This window comes from Lemur catta, chromosome 14, assembly GCF_020740605.2.
Source record: "Lemur catta isolate mLemCat1 chromosome 14, mLemCat1.pri, whole genome shotgun sequence".
Taxonomy (NCBI): domain Eukaryota; kingdom Metazoa; phylum Chordata; class Mammalia; order Primates; family Lemuridae; genus Lemur; species Lemur catta.
The window spans coordinates 8752222-8771838 of record NC_059141.1 but is presented as its reverse complement, the minus strand read 5'-3'; the positions used below and the strand labels follow the sequence as shown (position 1 = coordinate 8771838).

Sequence of the window (19617 nt, the reverse complement as noted above, 5' to 3'; positions counted from 1 at the left end):
ACCCAACAAATTGTACATGTTAAATAGATTAAGTGTATGGTATGTGAACTATATCTCAATAAAGCTTATGATTTTTAAAATCTCATGCTTCCCAGGCAGCTGGAGTTTTTTCCAGCTGGGTTTTATATCTGACATGGAGGGCTATGTGGTGCTGTCAGTAGTTAAAAGCATGAGTTTCAAAATTAGACTCATCTGGGTTCCAACATTGGCTCTACTTTCTATTGGCTGTGTAATATTGGGCAACTCATGAGCTTTAATTTTGTCGTCTATAGGATACTTGTGATAACACAGTCTTTCTGACTTTGTATGGATTAAATGGAATGATGACAGTGAAGGGTTTATCATAGCACCTGGCACTTTGTGAGTGCTCAGCAGTAAGCTATTGACCTCATCACCTATGTGACCTTGGAAAGTTTACTTATCAAGGGGTTTATTCAGTTATATATTATTTCTGTCCTCATCCCTTTCTGGTGTTTCCCCATTCTCTTATCTCCATCAACTTTAAAAGAAAGGGAGAAAAAAGTTGTCTTGGTTTAGGAATGCAAATGATTTAGCAGCAGGATGCCCTGAGCCCACATTACCAGGCTTTGGAGTTTATGTCATCAGGCAAGGGCTGAAATGGTTATTTTTCAGGAATGAAAGAGGAGCCTAAGTTTTGTACTATTAAAGAAAACAATTGTCCAGTGTCTCCAATATTCTGTCTTTCACATTGGGCAAGACAGATGTTTTGGAGAAGGCCATAAAAATCCATTAACCTACTTAATTGCACATCTTGTACCATGGGAGACATATTGCTGTCCCAACTCTGCCTGGTTCTTGCCCTGAATATTTAACATCCGTATCTTCAAGGTAGCTTACAGATTTAAACTAATTAATCTCTCTTTCCCCAAGAGGCTTTTTCTTACTAGGGGATGGAAGGTCTGTTTACCTGTTGCCTGCCTCCAATTGTGAGCTCCTAGACAGAGTCATGATTAACACCTTGTAACTGTTCAACCTTATGCTTAACGGGCATTTGGAACTCCTGCACCACCAATCATTTATTGAGGACTAGCTGCATGCCAGGAAGGGTGCTAGGCCCCGGGGAGAAAGGAAGACTAGCATTTTGTTCCTTTCTGAAGGGAATTCTAAGGCTACTCTGGTATGTTTATTTCCCTATATTACAGTTACCTAAAAATGTGTTGGCCTCCCCTTTGAGACAGACATATCTGCAGCTAACAGTAACGTAGGGTATAACTACTGAAGTAGCACAGAAGGACAGCACAGAAAAGTGCCTTCTCAGAGGTCACTACACAACACTTGCACTTTCATCTATCTCATTGACCAGAAATTTAGTCTCATGGCCTGCTCTAGTTGTAAGTGGAGTGGAGAAATATATTCATCTAATGGAGTTACGATGTGCCCAGATAGAAATTGAAATCGTGTTCCTATGAAAGGAGAGAATGAATTTCGAGTGCCAATTAGCAATCCTTGATACAGGAAACATCCAAGATTTTAGACAAGGGAGTAATAAATTTAGATCTGTGGCTATGGGCACATCTGGTGGCCCCCAAAACATCAGTAGGTTGGGCTGTGAGGTCAGGAAAAGTTAGACAGCAAGGTGAAGGATGGAAAGCAGCAGCTGTGACTAGTTGCAAGAGAATAACTAAAAGCCAAAAGATGTTCATTGGCTTTAACAACTAAGAGGATACTGGAGGTGAGCTTTGAGAAAGCTGTTTTACGAGAGTAATAAGGCCAACACAAAGATTGGTGATGAAAAAACTACCAATATATTGTTCCTTTGGCTGATCAAGGAGCTAACAATGTATTGGGGGAGAAGTAGACATCTCCAAATATCATTGCTGGAAAGAAATCATTGCATTGGGTACTATAGTAAAGGGTGTAAACCAAGGGCCGAGCACAAATGAAGTAAGACTTGGGTCTGACTTGAGAACAGCAGAGGAGAAAGTGCAAAATGCAAACGACCCCACCAAACAGGCTAAAGGTCACTTGGCCCTGGCATAGCGCTACTCTTCCCTCAAGTGTGAAGGGGGTATTTCCAAGACCAAATATGGAACGTTCTCTGTATTTAGAAATTGTTTATATAGATAAAAAATAAAATAAAAATGTATTTGAGCCATTTATTTCATTCACTCTCTCAATTTCAGTTAATCCCTTTCATCCATTCATTAATCTCATGCATTTATTAATCTCATTCATTTATTCTTTGTAAACTCCTAGAGTGGGGAGATTTTGTGTCTTCTTCATTGGTACATCCCCGACGCCTACAACGTGCCTGGCATTGGCAGGTGCCCCAAGTTAACTCATCAAAGGTCGAAAGAATAACTGGGATTATTATCCCTTGCCTTTCACGATTTCCAGCAGGGCACGGAGGCCTACGCAGTCTCAACCAGAAGAAAACAGACTTGACTGGAGGCAGCACCTCCTCTTCCAAGCACAGCCCTGCTTGCGCGGAGCCGGGGAACCACCCGGGGGGTGCGGAACTCTGGAGACGGGCGAACCCAAGATCCGTGGAACTGAAGGCAACCGAACCTCGAGAGGATGGAATCAGGGCGCGGTAGAACGCAGAGAATGTGGAACCTTGGATCGGGCGGAACCTGACAGCGGCGGCCACGGGGCTACCCGGATCCTATTCGGAACGGAAGCGCAGTGTCAGCCGCTTCCTGGACGCGGGTCGGCGCGGAGGGCCCGGGCTGTTCCCCGCGATGTTGCCCTACACGGTGAACTTCAAGGTGTCGGCGCGCACCCTCACCGGGGCCCTAAACGCCCACAACAAGGCGGCAGTGGACTGGTGAGGGCGCCGGCTTCCAGGGCTTCAGGATCGGCCGGGAGTTTGTGAGGAGAAGGGGAAAGAAAAGAGGTTTCACCCGCTGGCAGTTTGGCCTCGCCCAGACAGGGAGCCGCCCCCACATTATGAGATTTTTCTTTTAGTTGATGGATTTCGGTTGTTACAAAGTAGTAAATGCCCCGCGTAGGAAATTCCCGGGGAAATCCATTTATGCATTTGCCCTTTTCCTCCCATATTTGTTTCTCTGCTTTTTCCGCACCTCTTCTTTTTACCATCCCATTCCCCTCTCTTTACCTCTCCTCCAACTTCCAGGGTTCTCTCCCTTCCTGTCCTCTTTCTCGTAGTTCTGGTTTTCACCTGTATCCATTCAACAATGCCCCAGGCCCTGTGCTAGGCGCCGATCTCTTCTCTCACCTGCCCTCACCTTCTGTCTTATGACTCCTGTGTAGGACGTTTCTGTCCTCAACAGGTCGTCTTTATTGCTCTTTATCTTTTCACTGTCAAATACCACTGCGACTCTGAAAACTAATAATTAGACAAATGTGATGCAAAATTCTGTAGCTGTGGCTCTGGGAACGTTGTCAAGAGGACTGAAACCTCCTGTCCACTGTTTGTTTTTTATAGTTGGAATGACAGGGACTAGTCACAGGTGGTTACGCCAGGCACATTGTGGATACTAAGGATTTGAAGTTGAATAAAAGAAGACATAGGCCCACAAAGACAATCAGAGGGCCTGTGTTGCTTTATACATCCTCAGGGCTCTTTGTTCGTATCTCTTACAGCCTTTTTTAATCTGAATGAAAAGTAAATTTCAACAAGCATTTTAAGCTTGTTAAATACTGGCCTTGGGTTTTAGATAATATTTTCTTAATGGTAGTATATACGAGTTAGATTTATCATTTATTTAGGATTGGCAAGAGAGAAGTTGTCCTGCTTTGTTTTGTACCTATATTTTAACATTACTGTTTTGTTAGGGGCTGGCAAGGTTTAATTGCTTATGGATGTCATTCACTTGTGGTAGTGATTGATTCTAATACGGCCCAAACTCTTCAAGTTTTAGAAAAACATAAAGCTGATGTTGTCAAGGTAAGTCAAATCCCACTTTGACCCTATCGTGTTGTGTAGTCTAAAGCTTAATACTGTATATCACTAGGTTCTCATTAAATCATATGTATAAATATTGAATAACCTTTAAATATGATTATTTGGGATATACTAGCATTTCCATATATATGACAATGTCAATCCAGGATGAGTTATTAAATACTAATTCTTAGGTCCTTTTAAAGCTGATGGGAAACACCTGTTTTACCATTTACCACCCCCCCCCCATTCATTCATTAGTTGCATGCTTGGCGTGTGCTAAGGATATAGAGAAGAAAGCCCTCAGGGGCAATTCATTATCTTCTGAGGAAGACTCAGTGTGCTAAGTGAGAGTTGCTTAACATGCTGTGGGAAGACAAAGAGGCTGCGTGTTACCTAGTTGTGGGGAGCGTCACAGTCACGGAAGTCTTTTCAGTTTAAAGACTAGTAAACAGTAGTTAGCCATGTGAAAAATCGGGGAGGAGCATTGCAGGAGAAAGGGAGAATATATACAGAGGTAAGTCGTGTACTGTGAAGATGGCAAAAAGCCGATACACTTGTAAGAGTGAGGGAAGAGGAGGCAGCCAGAGAGTTTCAGCTGCCATTCCTGAAAGTTTTATAAGATTATGAGGGAGTTTGGATTTTTAAAAAGGAGATTAATATAACTGTATTTGCATTTTAGAAAAACTCACTCTGGAAGCAGTGGAGGATCTATTGGAGAAAGGCAAGAACTGGAGACAGTGAGATCATTTAGGAGATTTTTGTTGTGATTTTGGCAGGAAATTCTTAAGGGCCAAAACTAAGGCCGAGGCATGGGGGAATGATATTTAGGAGCTGCATAAGAGGTAAACCTGATAGCCTTTATAGCCATCAATATAGGGAAGAGTCAGAAAATAGACTGACTCCGAGGTTTCTGTTTGAGTAACTGAATGACAGTGTTGCCAGTTATGATAGATGAATGTGTATGAAGTCAGTGATTTTACGTTTTCAACATGCCAAGACTGAGTGAGATGCCTATAATATATTATAGAGATCTGAAGTTTAGGAGAGAGGCCATGACTGGAGATAGAGATTTGGGGTCTTTTTTTTTAATATATATAACAGCTTTATGGAGATATTCATACCATAATATTCACCCACTTAAAGGATACAATTCTGTGGTTTTAATATATTCACAGTTGTGCAGCCATCACCACAGTCAATTTCATCATCTCAAAAAGAAACCCCATATCCAGTAGCATCTTCCATTTCCCTCATACCCCTCATCTCAGGCAACCACGAATCTACTTTCTATCTCTGTAGATTTGCCTATTCTGGACATTTCATATAAATGGAATCATACAATATGTGGTCTTTTGTGCCTGGCTTCTTTCACTTAATATGTTTTCATGATTCATCCATATTGTAGCACGTTTCAGTACTCTGTTCCATTTAATTGCTGACTAGTATTCCACTGTAACAATATATCACATTTATTTTATTGATGGACATCTGAGTATTTCCCACTTTTTGGCTATCATGAATAATGCTGCTGTGAACAGTGTATGCAAGTTTTTGTGTGAACCTGTGTTTTCATTTTCCTTGGGTATATATATCTAGGAAAGAACTATCATATGGTAATTCTATGTTTAACTTTTTGAGAAACTGCCAGACTATTTTCCAAATTTTACATTCCCACTAGCAGTGTATGAGATGTCCAGTTTCTCCAAATTCTCTTCAATACTTGTCATTCTCTGTCCTTTTGATTATAACCATCCTAGTGGGTGTGAAGTCGTTTTCATTGTGGTTTTGGTTTGCATTTCCCTGATGGCAAATGTGTTGAGCATATTTTCATGTGCTTATTGGCCATTTGTATATCTTCTTTGGAGAAATGTCTATTTAAATCCTTTGTCTATTTAAAAATTGTAATATTTATTTTTTTATTATTGAGTTGTAATACCAGCCCTCCCTTATCTGGGGGGAGGGGGGGCGTATGTTCCAAGACCCCTCAGTGGATGCCTGAAACTGCAGATGGTACCAAACCCTATATATATTGTTTTTTTCTCCTATGCATACATACTTATGATAAAGTTTAATTTATAAATTAGGCACAGTAAAAGATTAGCAGCAACAATAATAAAATAGAGCAATTATAACAATACCAGCACCACTACCCTTACACTTTGGGGCCATTATAAAGTAAAATAAGGAGTATTTGAATACAAGCACTGCAGTATCACCACAGTCGATCTGATAATGAAGCTGGCTACTGAGTGACTAACGGGCAGGTGGCATATACAGCATGGCCAAGCTGGACAAAGGGATGAGTCATGACCAGGTGGGATGGAGCTGGATGTCGAGAGATTTCATCACACTACTCAGAACAGCATACAATTTAAAACTTATGGATTATTCATTTTTGGAATTTTCCATTTAACATTTTCAGACTGTGGTTGATTGTGGCTAACTGAAACTGTGGAAAGTGAAACCCTGGGTAAGGGGAGACTACTATGTTCCAGTTCAAATCCCTTATCAGATATATGATTTGCAAATATTTTCTTCCATTCTTTGGGTTGTCTTTTTAGTTTCTTGATGGTGTCCTTTGAAGAAGGATCTTTTAATGATAGTCCAATTTATCTATTTTATTGTTGTTGCTTGTGCTTTTGGTGCCATGTCCAAGAAACTATTGCTTTCTCCAACATCAGGAAGATTTACATCTTTGTTTTCTTCTAAGAATTTTAAAGTTTTAGCTCTTACATGTAGCTCTTACATGATCTATTTTGAGTTAGTTTTTATATATGATGTGAAGTAAGGAAATAATACAATTGATTTTTGTATATTGACCTTTATCATGTGATCTTGTTAACATAACTTATTAGATCTGGTAATTGGAGAGTGGATTTTTTTCACAGTCATGTCATCTGCAAATGACAACAGTTCAGTGTTTTTACTGATAATTTGTATGTCTCCTATTTACTTTCCTTGCCATATTGTGTTGTCTAGGACCTCTGCTTCAGTGACTAGGTGTGGTAAGAGGATGCTCTTGTCTTCTTTCTGAGCTTAGGGGGAAAGCATTCAGTCTTTCACCATTAAGTCTGATAGAAGGTGTAGGGTTTCTTTTTGAGAAAAAATATTTTATATTTGATTTTTCTCTTGCTCTTCCCCTCCCCACCCTTGGCATTTCTGGAGATTTCATTTCTTTGTATAGATCCAAGTTTCAGTCTGGTATTATATTCCCATTGCCTGAAGAGTTTACTGTAAATTCTTCAAGTGCCTGTCTAATATTGGTTGATTCTCTCAACTTTTATTTGTCTGAGGGAGTATTTCACCTTTGTTTTTGAAAGACATTTTCAAAGAATATAGATTTCTGGTTTGGCAATTTTTTTTTCTAGTAGTACTTTAAAGAAATCACTCTACTATCTTTCACCATACATAATTTCTTTCTTTATTGCTTTTTTTTTTTTTTGAGACAGAGTTCCACTCTGTTGTCCAGGCTGGAGTGCCATGGCTTCACCTTACATAATTTCTGATGAAAAGTGTTTGTTTCTCTGCATTGTATATTGTATCTCTTTGCTTCTGACTACTTTCAAGATTTTCTCCTTATGCTTGGTTCTCAGCAGTTTGATTATCGTATGTGTAGGTGATTTTTAAAATATATATACACACTGCTTGAAGTTTACATAAATGGAATTCAGTGCTACACACACATATATATATACACATATGTATACATATACATACATCCCATCAATTCTTATTCATGGTATTCTATAAAGTTGATGCAAAAACTGAAATAGTAAATACTGAAATATTGTTTGCTCCTGTGGGTTAGGTTCCTATGAGCTTCTGATCACCACATTTTCATCAACTGATCAATACATATCCTTGTTTTATATGTGTTTCTGTGTAAAGACATTTAATATATACTGATGATCCGTTAACATGGACTTCATGGCCAACAGCACGTCTGAGCAAAGCTTATCTTACACATATTTTTTCTGTAAGTCACATCACAACTTCTCACACTTAGAAATGCTTGACAACGCTATGCTTAGGGGCCATTTTAAACAGTGACGTCACCAACAAAAAGCACAAAAATGTGAAAAACATGGTACTACATAGATGAAATGGACACTTGTTTTTATTGTGAAAGCAAAGCAAGAATGCCTAGTTTGACCTTAGCTGGGAATACACATGTGTGTTGGGCAACTCAAATTTTTCATCACTCTGTGCTTGTTTGTAGATGACTGCAAAAACACTGCAGGTATTGATTTTGAGGTTGCAAATACATTTAATGAGTAGGCAAATTCTCACAAATGTGGAATCTAAATAATGAGAACTGACTACACACACAATATATATCTATACATATACACATTCAAACATATACACATACATATATGCATACACACAAGTACACACGCACACACATTTCATTTAAAAAAAATTTGCCTGAGGAAAAGATCAGCTACTGTAAAACCTTAAGGCTTATTAACATTGATGTTCAGAAAACTTCATTCCTATCTTCTTCATGAATACTATTGCAATTGATTAGCTTACTTTCCTACCTTAGCATTATGTATGAGTGTGTTAATGGATATACACATGTGTATATGTATACATATGTTTATATATTTGAAGGTTTTGTGGTATGTAAATTCATTTATTAAACACAGCTTTGGGCACTATACTGAGGTCTGGGAATAGAAATGTGAATAAAGCCTACATGATCAACAAAGTGCTGACAGTTCATGGCATGGTGAAAAGTCAAAAAAAAGTAAATAAAATAATTATAAATTGTGTAGTAAATACTTTGAAGAAAATCAGCAGGATGCTGAGAGAAGGGTGGTAGTGACCAGGGAATTGACCAGGGTAGTGGCCAGGGAAGGCCTTTGTTCATGGTGAGGACTGTGTAATTTGTCTTTTACGTTAACTATCAGTATTCATTGTTGAAGCGTTTAATCAGATTTGTCCTGAATTCTTGTGTTTTTTATTTTAAAAATTCTATTCTTAATAATGTTGCTAGAGGTATGAAGGGTAAATTTCTTCAGAGAAAAGCATTCATATTTTTATAGAAGAGGGACAACCAGAGTTTTTTGTTTGCTTTTGTTTTTTCCTGTTTTTCCTCTCACACAGTTTTTTTTTTTTTTTTGGTCTGTAAGTTGTCTTCCTTTTACTTAGAAGAATAGAATACGGAAAAACATTCTACTTCACAATTTATGTTGATATTCTGTCATAATAAGATTTTAAGAAAACTAATTTCTAAGCTATTCTGGAGTTTTTACCTGAATTTCCCAAAAGATTAAGGCTATGCTATGTTTTACATTTTAAAGGTAGGAACATTGTGATGTTTTTAAAAATATTTACCTGTGGCTTTTAAAAATATCATAAATAATAAAAATGTATAATTTCAAAATGAAAACCAGTGTTCTATTTATTTTTGCTAAAGATTTTTTGTAATATAAATGTAGTATGAGTTCTGGTTGCTGTTTTGTGAAAATTACTGTTTAGTTTCATCTGGTGCCAGTATTTACTTGATTTGATTTTTTTCTTGATACTAGGTTAAATGGGCCAGGGAAAACTATCACCATAACATTGGCTCACCGTATTGCTTGCGCTTAGCTTCTGCTGATGTCAATGGGAAGATCATTGTTTGGGATGTAGCGGCAGGAGTAGCTCAGTGTGAAATCCAAGAGCATGTGAAACCCATTCAAGGTGAGGAAAGTGCTCTGCTAAGTGTTTACATTGGTATGCTTACCCTCCATGTAGTTTTTCTTCCATTCATTTAATTTTATCACTTCTAAGTTAACTCTTGATTGTTTTTAGCCTGTTCTACTGATGTGAATCCAGCTTTGTTTTCCTTATCAATATATTTCTAGGTGTATTTCCTCAAGTCTCAACTTATTTGTGCTTTGTTAAAACTCATTAGTTTCAATCTCAGCCTCAGTAAAGCATGATAAGAAAAATTAAGCTGCTACAAACAATCTTATAATCTAAGCTATACTATAAGTAAAGTTGGCTAAACTGCTGTTGTGAATTAGCCATCAGTGCTTACTGTATATTAATAGAGATGAATAAAAGTTTATTCTCATTTTCATATAAATTGTTTGCTCATTTCTTTGTTATTGACGTAAAACAAATATTCTTTAGATTGACATCCTTGAGTACATCTCATGACTGAATGAATTTTTTAAATTACTATTTTAAAAATATTTTTTCAGTACTTAATATGTACTAGGTACCAAACTAGATCTTTGTGTATTCTGTTTATCCTCGTGAAAAATCATGAAACCCTGTAAAGTCCCATTAAGTAATTCCACAGAAACATTAGAGGAGTCTGACATCTTGATCATGGCTAGGAGAGTCTCACATATTTTATAGTTTTGAGTAATGATTAGTGAAAATTGTCGTTTCTTTGAAGTAATATTTCAGATACTTTAATATTTTGACATTTTTATATAAAATTAGCTTTTTCTGTACAATCTTGACACCGACACCCATATACACACGCACTCACACACACACGTGTGCATCAGATTTAGGAGGGGGATGGTTAAGATTTTAAGGATTACATGTAAAAAAACTAAATATCAAGGACAAGTTAGCCAAGTGTTTTGAAGTGGATGATTTCTGAATTTTGCCTTTATTTGTTGGGTCTTTACAGATGTTCAGTGGTTGTGGAGTCAAGATGCTTCCCGAGATTTACTGCTTGCCATCCACCCGCCAAATTACATCGTGCTCTGGAATGCAGACACTGGCACCAAACTGTGGAAGAAGAGCTATGCAGACAACATTCTTTCCTTTTCTTTTGACCCTTTTGATCCTTCACATTTGACTTGTGAGTAATGGTTGCTTGTGGAAAATGAATTAAGTGAGGTATTTATAATATCATAATGTCATATACATAAGACATACACACACATTATACATCTATAACATTAAAACAACTGAGCAAAGTGAAAAAGCATATCTAGTCCATATGTCTGTAACTCCTAATATGCATACTAAAACATAACCCCATATCATTTGCAAGTATTTCAATAGTTAGAAATGTAAGTCAGCCTTATTTAGAAATTTAAATATACCTTTACTATGTTGAATTGTGAATAATATTAGACTAGCCAGGGACAGACAGTTACTTTGATTTTCTAATTCAGACTTAGTTAAGTTTGTTTTTCTAGGAATAGTTAAAGAACTTGAATCAAGGGTTTCATTTATTCTGTAACCAATTTAAGTTCTTGCTTTTTAAATAATTGTCCTACTTCATACTGTTGGTTTGAGTGTCATAAACAGATGCATGTAAGGAATAGTGTAAGCCTAAGGGAATTTTTTCTTATGGAGGCAGTTTTTGCCAATGTACTTTTGATGTTTTACTGAGCTCATGATCTTAAAATGAGATTTGTTTTAGATATATTTGTGGCTAAATTAGAAAATATTGTTGATTCTGTCATCCAACAGATATTTCTTGAGCTGTTACTATTTTGGGAACCAAAGCAAGGGTTCCTGCCTTCACAGTTTCCATCCTCATGAGAGGGAGTCAGATCATAAACTATGAACATAATAAATTATTAAATTCTAGTATATTAAGAGGTGATAGATGGTATAAAGGAAGTAACAGAGGATATAAAGGGGTTGGAGAAGAATGGCGGATGAGGTGGGCAAGTTGTATTAGATAGAGTGGTCAAAGTAGGTTTCATTTGATAATGATCAGAAATGCAGAAATGTGAAGGAGGGAAGGGCATTAGCTATGGTGAAGAATGTTTTCCCTGGGTTTGAATGACTCAAAATTCTAACTTTTGTCCATCAAGATTTATCAAGGATATGTGCCTCTCTGTGTGTGTGTGTCTATTGAAGGAAGAAAAGAAAGGCAGACAAATAGAAGTTAAATGAGAAATGGGCCTATATAAAAAACTACAATATAGTGTGTTTAGGCTTTTGCATATATAACTGTTTATTTATGAACATGTGCATACATACACTCAGTCACCAGTTGGCTTATGTAAATGCAGTGCTGTGGGAACACAGGAGGGCTACCTCAGCTGGCAGAGTCAGGGAGGGAAGGCATTGCAAAAGAAGGGAAGCCAGGGGACCTTGAAGGATGAGTTCTGGAACCTGAAAAGGAGACAAGGCTTTAGGCTAACTTGATGACGTCAACTCTTTCCATCCCTATAATTTGGTTGGTTGAAAGTACTATGTATTTCAGAGTGTCAGGTGACCTAACATTATGCTCATGCTGAGTGTGCTAGGGTTGTCATGTCCCTTGACTGCTTCCTTTTTCCCTGTGGTTGAAGCAGCCTTACTAATTGCCAGGATCCAGGATAGATAAGGTTTTTCTGCTCATATATCCCAATATTTGTCAGCTCCAGTGTTAAGAGAGATTATTTTTTCCGTCATAAAAAGGCCTAATTTGTATTGCTAAATGTGGTGCTCCCTCCTTGAATATTTTTGTTTCATGGACACTTAGCCACTGGGTACCCTACTTCTTTTTTTCTAAATGTAAAGGAAAAAGAACACTCTTTACTCATGCTAAGGTTCACACTGATGCTTGAGAAGAAAAAGGAAATATGTTTAGACTGAATATAGCTCATCATGATCATTAAAAATTTGGTATCATCAAGTCAAATATTTGAACTTAGCTAATTGTGATATGCAGAGCCCCTTAAATGTGGGATTTTTTTCTTCCTGTGTAAATCTTATATTCTGAAAAGTGTTTGGATTTTGAAGTTATGGAATATAATGAGGAAGGGACTTTTAATGAAAGTCTGTGCACTGAATTTATCTGGAAGAACAAATATTTGTTCTTCCTGCCAAAAACCTTCTGGTATCTTTTTAATATAAAACATAATTTAGAATGCTGAGCTTGGAGGCCTCTAAAGAATTATAATGGACCACCTGTTTCTCTTCAACTTGGAGAACATTTCCATTATATTATGAGTGCATAATATTGCCAGTTCCATGTTATTAAAATTATCGTTATTTTGCTCTGAAAATTGTATCAGAATAAAACTGTGCTAAATGTGATTAAACTTTAATCAGAGTTTTGCTTTTCTCAATATAGTACTCACCAGCGAGGGTATTGTTTTCATCTCAGACTTCTCTCCATCCAAGCCTCCCTCAGGCCCTGGGAAAAAAGTTTACATATCCAGCCCACACTCTAGCCCAGCTCATAACAAGCTGGCTACAGCCACAGGTGCCAAGAAGGCTCTTAATAAAGTAAAAATTTTAATCACTCAAGAGAAACCTAGGTAAGTTATAAGTGTAGAACTAACAACACTCATCTACTTATCAGATATGAAAACATCCTTTCTGAAGATGTACTAAGATTGATTTTCTTCTTCATCTCATCTTTTCTCATTTCTAATTTTGAGTTTATTAGAGGAAAAAATATTCATTTTGTCTCCTTAAGAGAAAATTTAGCATTTAACATGGTTCCTTTGTTTCCACTAGCTGTGCTAAACTGCCCTACTGATTTTTACAGATTAAAATTTTTGACTTCTGATTTCTACTTCTGAAAATAGATGATTCTAAAGTTGTGGTTATTGAATACATTAAAAATTGGGGCAAGAAAGCTGGATTTTCATTTTAAATATAATTTCATGACTTAGGTGCTGCGCAGTCTCATTAGCCGGTAGAATATGGGTGTCTTCCTTATTCAGGTGAAGATGTTTCCCATCCTGGTTAAAATCCAAGGCTCTAGGGGAAGCTGTAGCTATGTTACTTGGAGAAAAATCCCTGATCCACTCTCCGAATCTCTAAAATAGGGTTTTAAAGTATTTCATAGGATTGTAAAGATTAATTGATACAATAACGTAAGTAAAGTACTTAATGTAGTGGTTAATACTTAGTAGGGATTCACTTAGAAAATGCCAGCTGTCACTGTGTATTTAGGAAATTGCAACTGAATAAAATTTTATTTGAAGTAACTAATTTTATGTATTAGAAAGAGATATCTTTTTTCCTAGAGCTATGACCTATATATTACTGCTTTGGCAGATTTTTTGGCATTCATTTTAAGAGAGCCTTTATTTTTAATATGCTAAGATTATTCTGTCTAGACTTTGTGGGTAATTACCTGAAAATTATATGGGGAAAGTAAAAATTGTTCTACAACTACATTACAAATTTGTGTGTTAATATCATTTTTATATATTAAACCATAGATTGGTTAAGTTCACTAGTTAATTTATCCCCTATCCTGTGCCAAAATAATTTAAGATTTTTCCTTAAGTATCTTAAGATAACTTTCTATTTTTCATGGATTCCTTGTTGTAACAGATAACTGTTTGGCAGTATGAATAGTTTTATAATCTATGATTTATGTCTCTTAAGTTTTCTCATATGAATTACATGTAAATTGTGAGTCTTAGGAAAATACATTATTTATTCCTTCGGGTAGAACTTCCTTGGGTGCTTTCACATTCATTAATTCATGTAATCTTAGCACAATTCTGCGCAGTAGTACTAGTCTGATTTTACAGATGAGGAAAACTGAGTCCTACATCATTTTAAATAGTTACTGAAACTCACCCAACTAGGAAATGGCAGTCAGGATTTTAATGCAATAAAAATTCCTCTTTTTCTAGTCCTATAAACTGACTTTATTTTAAATTTCAAAGCATTGCAATAAAATCATACATAAAAAGAAAATATTAATAGTACATAATTTTTTGTCTATTCCTATTCAAATACATTAATATTTAATTTAAAAAGGTGATTATATGCAGCAATCACAGATTAGTAAAATGATTTTTGAGAGTCTGTAACAGTCTTTTACAATCCACATAGTTTCATCTGTTTTATTTACACAGAAGAAAATGCTGTGATATAAGTAAATAAAATACCCTGCTTTGTTTCAAAAGGGATTTGAAACAGCTTAAAAGTGAATGAAGGTGGAGAAGGGGAAGTGGCTTGCCTGAGGCCATACAGGTAGTCCAATCTGGTCCAGCGGCCCTACTCACCCTAAATGTTGATGTTTTAATTCTGAGTCTCGATTATAGCAGTCTATCTAGTACTTCTAATTACAAAGTAAAAATAAAATAAAACTATCTTATGAATGCCAGTCACTTACCATCTCATATCATAGACATAATACTCTACTACTTTAAATATTTTAAAAATTTAGAAACACTGACATTTCTTCTCAACCTATACAATATTGTTGTCATAATTTGGATTTGGGCACACAGTAGAAGTCTACATTTTAGATGCTAACCCATGTTGGTCATTTCAGGAAAGAGTTGTAAATTTTCATTGACAATTTTTTTATGGAAAGTACAAAATTAAATCATTTTCTAGCTCTTTCTGATATGAATTAAGTCTTTGATTTCTTGATTCCTAAAGTAAATGTTTACTTTTTTCAGTGCTGAATTCATAACTCTTAATGATTGCCTTCAATTGGCATATCTGCCTTCAAAAAGGAACCACATGTTGTTACTCTATCCTCGGGAGATTTTAATCCTTGACCTTGAGGTGAATCAAACAGTGGGTGTGATTGCAATAGAACGAACAGGAGTTCCATTTCTGCAGGTATCTACAGTTTATAAGCTACATTTCTAGAGGTTATGAATGTTACATTGGAAAAGACCGTAGTCTTGTAAAAGTCCTTAGTTCCATTTTCTCATTTATAATTATTGGAAGATTAACAACATTATTTTGTATTCCTTATTTTTCTGAACTTTTGATTAGTTTGATTTATCCTAGAAATTGTGACTGGTCCTGAGGTATTTAGTGAACTATTCAAGTTAAATGGATAAAGATAAATTTTTTAGGATTATAAATGGAGTTTTTAAATATTTATTTAGTTCTAAAGCTTGGTGTTATTTGTGTATTTTTGTTGTTTGTCCATTTGCCCATATTCTCTGAGTTTGAGTTTCCTGGTATATGCTTAATTAACCTATTGTGTTTTAAAAAATAAATATATCATCTATTTAAAGGTAATACCCTGCTTTCAGCGTGATGGTTTATTTTGTCTACATGAAAATGGTTGTATAACCTTACGTGTTCGAAGATCTTACAGTAGCATTTTCACCACTTCAAATGACGAACCAGGTGAGTTTCTATCTCAAAATAATGTTAGTTATATTTTTCTTCAGAGTTATTTTATAAAGCTTCATGTGGCAAATGCCAGCCAAGGCATAGAGTTAATGATAATCCTTGCCTTGAATAAATGTTAGATTATAGTTACAATATGAGGCATAGAAAAGTACAAGCCTAAGATTAATCTCTTTGTTATAACTGTGCACCTTCTGTATACAACAGAGAGTAATATTTTGTAATTCTTTCTGATTGTATGTGTGAGCCAGGTAGATGTTATCTTTTGTGAATTTTTCTTCAGTACAAGTCCAAGCTCGTATGACTTTATTATTACACCTCCCTGACTTCTCCTTAGTTATAGGATCTTCCATGGTAAAGTGATACAGGTTAGTAAGTCTCCAAGGCACTGAATTGTCTGGTCAGTCTTATCCTAGAGAATAGAAATAATGTTTTTGTGAAATGATGTACCATGGAAAGGTGAAAGTGATTTTCACATCTTTTGTAAAGTATAGTTATTTTCAGGCTTATTATAGACTACTGCAAATTACGATGGCAGTATATCGATTATTTAATCATATATGACTATTCATCCTTTTTCAAAGTATTTTGTTTCAAAAGTGTTGAAAAAAGGTATCTCAATCATAGTTGTTATTTTGGAGATTAAGCTTGGAATGTACAGTCATAAAGTGAATTATCTTTATATTCTGAGGAAATTTAGTAGTAATTGTAAAAAGTGAACCCATTGTTGACAAACTTTGCATTAGTGAAGGAGTGATATCGTTTTTGGATGAGGTTTTATTTAAATTGAAACAGTAGTGATATTGATACGGATGTTTTCTCATATTTAAAAGAAAACAATTTTATATTAAGATCTAGATCCTGTTCAGGAGCTTACCTATGATTTACGAAGCCAGTGTGATGCAATCAGGGTGACAAAAACTGTCCGTCCCTTCAGTATGGTGTGCTGTCCTGTCAACGAGAATTCAGCTGCCCTCATAGTGAGTGATGGCAGAGTCATGATATGGGAACTCAAGTCTGCTTTTTGTAATCGAAGCTCACGGAACAGGTACATGAATTGATAAGATTGTGTTTTTTGTTTTGTTTCCTTTTTTTTTAAAATTACCAGAATCATACAGAAATAGCAGGGCCATTTTTCTACAAAAAATGTTTTTAAGGTGATAATTAAGGCTCCGGATTATTAGAGAATACTGTAAACCTGCTAAAGTTATTTCATTGATGTGTAAGATTAATATTAATAAATATTATAAAAGTAGATAGAATGCCATGATCTGGAATTAATAGTTTGAGTTCTTAATATGTAATGCAGGTTTTTAATTTGTGAAAACATCTAATTGTTATGTCTTTGCAGTAGTTCTGGTGTGTCACCTTTATATTCACCAGTGTCTTTCTGTGGAATTCCTGTAGGAGTGCTACAGAATAAACTCCCAGACCTTTCCTTAGATAACATGATTGGTAAGCTTGTTTTTTCCCTCTAACTTTCATGTTAGCTATTCCTTTTGAAGGGCAAAATTAATAGAGTCACTGACTTGCAATTATTATAAAGTCAAAGTTAATACTTGAGAAAACTAAAATGTTTTAAATAAATTAGAGGGGTATAAAATATTTAAGCATAAAAATGCCTGAAGCAGCATAGATAGGCATTATAGTTGTTGGAATTAGAAAATGTTCACTCATGAGAGACTCTGGTCTAAACAAAAGAACACATTAGGTATCTGGGTCTGGGATCTGTGGCCCTTGCTGAGCTATACCATTACCTCCCAGGGCCTGCATGTTCACTGGTCACGCAGCTTGGAGTTAAGTACACGCCTCCTCTCTCTCCTTTAGCAACTGCTAATTCACAATTCAACTCAAGTGTTTCTTTCTTTAATCTCCTAAATCCGATTTAAATGGTCTTCTTTTGTGCACCCCCCCATAGTTATCAGCTGTATTTTATTTGTAGTTATTTTTGCTTCTGTTTCATTCACTAAGTTATAAGCTCCACAAGGGTGGAGCAGTGTTTGATTCAATTTTGTATCCCTCAGCACAGGGCCTTGTGCAGTCTAGATTTGCAGTAAATATTTATTAATGGAATAAAGTAACTGAGTAAAATTATTTTAACTTTTTGACATGAATTTTCTTATTTTTGTGTTGGGGATTCTTTCAACAAATATTTACTTGTAGATAAAATATTCAAAGTTATTTAATTATTATGGGGCTAGTACATACATATTAAAGGAAGAATGAGGATTTGTGATTTTAAATTTTATGCAATTTGAAATTGTTAGACTTTGTAACTATGGCAAGCAATTTTGACATCTAATTCTTTTTAAATTGTGGCTATGGTTTATAAAGGATTTTCTGTATCATTTTTTATTCTTCCATAATGTAATTGAAAATGTATGTTATTTAGGTTTTTTTGTTGAAATGCTAGGTAGGTGATATACTAGTAATAGAAAGAGCATTACCTGATTAATCATATTAATCAGATCATGTTTATTGAGTGCTTAATACTATGCTAAGTGTTGTGCTAAATACGTATTCCCTCACCACAACCCTGCAGGGTAGGTAATATTAGGGAACTGAGGCCCACGCAGATTAAAGAACATGCCCCAAACTATTCAGCCACACAGTGAAAGAGCCAGACTGTGACCTCAGTAATCCTGGCTCTGAAGACTACTCCTTAGCAATGGCCTCCAGTTCTGGTGGCTCCACTGTTATCTTGGGCAAGACCCTAGCCCCTCTCTAGGCTTCTGTTTTGTCATGATTCTTACCAGTCCTAAAATCCTTTTGCTGAATGACTCTAACTTTTATATTTAAAATTCTTTCTATTTACTAGACATAAATCCGTATGAAAAGTTTAGACACGTGACTTGTTTTGCAAAATTCATTTCATAAGTAATATAATTTTTTGAGTTAATTGACCTTGTCTGTTTTTAAAATGAAATATTAAAGTGAAAAGAATTATAAAAACACATGAACAGAACTAATCAGTAATATGAAGCCCATAGGAGATTGAAATTTAATGCTGTTTAGGTACCTAAGTGATATAAATTACAGTTTTTACGAGAAAAAAGGATACTGATTGTATAGCAGTTCTTGAAAATGTGGTTGATTTTATAGTGTTAAATAAATAAAGCTTTGTACTTGAAAACATTTTAATTAAAACTTTTAATTAAACTTTTAATTTGAAATTCACTGTGTACTTAGTGATAATTGAAAGCAATTCAGTTAAATACAGAGGCTGATTGATATTCACTGGATAAAAGCTGATGCTTATTAAGGCCTAATCTGCTGTACCCTGTCATTATGGAAAATACTTGAAGAAAAATGTGGCTTTTCCCAGGAGTCAACTCTAAGCTAATAGGGTTGGTATATGTGGTACCTACCTGTTGAACTTCTCATTCCTTTATGTTTCATCTTTTGTTACCAAAGTTAGGCAGAGAGATTGGTATCAACTGTATGGCTAACCTAAGGGATCATTTTAATTGGATTAAATTGTTGGCCATTTTTCCTATATATTTTGTGGATTTTTAAATAACATTATTATTAAAAAAACTTTATAGCCTTAAAAGATTATATTCATAGTCCCATCACACACGGTCCTAGTAGTTATTTACATTTTTCCTTTCATAGTATTTCCATGTTTTTATGTATGTGTATGTAGATGTAGAGATATATATATATATATATGTATATACACACATATACATACACAAACATACTCACCTATTCTTTAT

General features: G+C 35.5%; 1 protein-coding gene across 1 annotated transcript in view; it reads left to right on the top strand.

Annotated features, from left to right (window-relative positions):
• The first annotated feature begins 2474 nt into the window (after window positions 1-2474).
• Window positions 2475-19617, top strand: part of WDR11 (WD repeat domain 11) — a 50849-nt gene continuing 33706 nt past the window's right edge. Inside the window, exons 1-9 of the mRNA XM_045569401.1 lie at window positions 2475-2788; window positions 3760-3871; window positions 9409-9562; window positions 10512-10685; window positions 12906-13092; window positions 15208-15373; window positions 15781-15895; window positions 16751-16946; window positions 17250-17353. Coding sequence (XP_045425357.1) covers window positions 2703-2788; window positions 3760-3871; window positions 9409-9562; window positions 10512-10685; window positions 12906-13092; window positions 15208-15373; window positions 15781-15895; window positions 16751-16946; window positions 17250-17353 — 1294 coding nt within the window. The 5' untranslated portion in view covers window positions 2475-2702. The remainder of the gene's footprint in view (window positions 2789-3759; window positions 3872-9408; window positions 9563-10511; window positions 10686-12905; window positions 13093-15207; window positions 15374-15780; window positions 15896-16750; window positions 16947-17249; window positions 17354-19617) is intronic.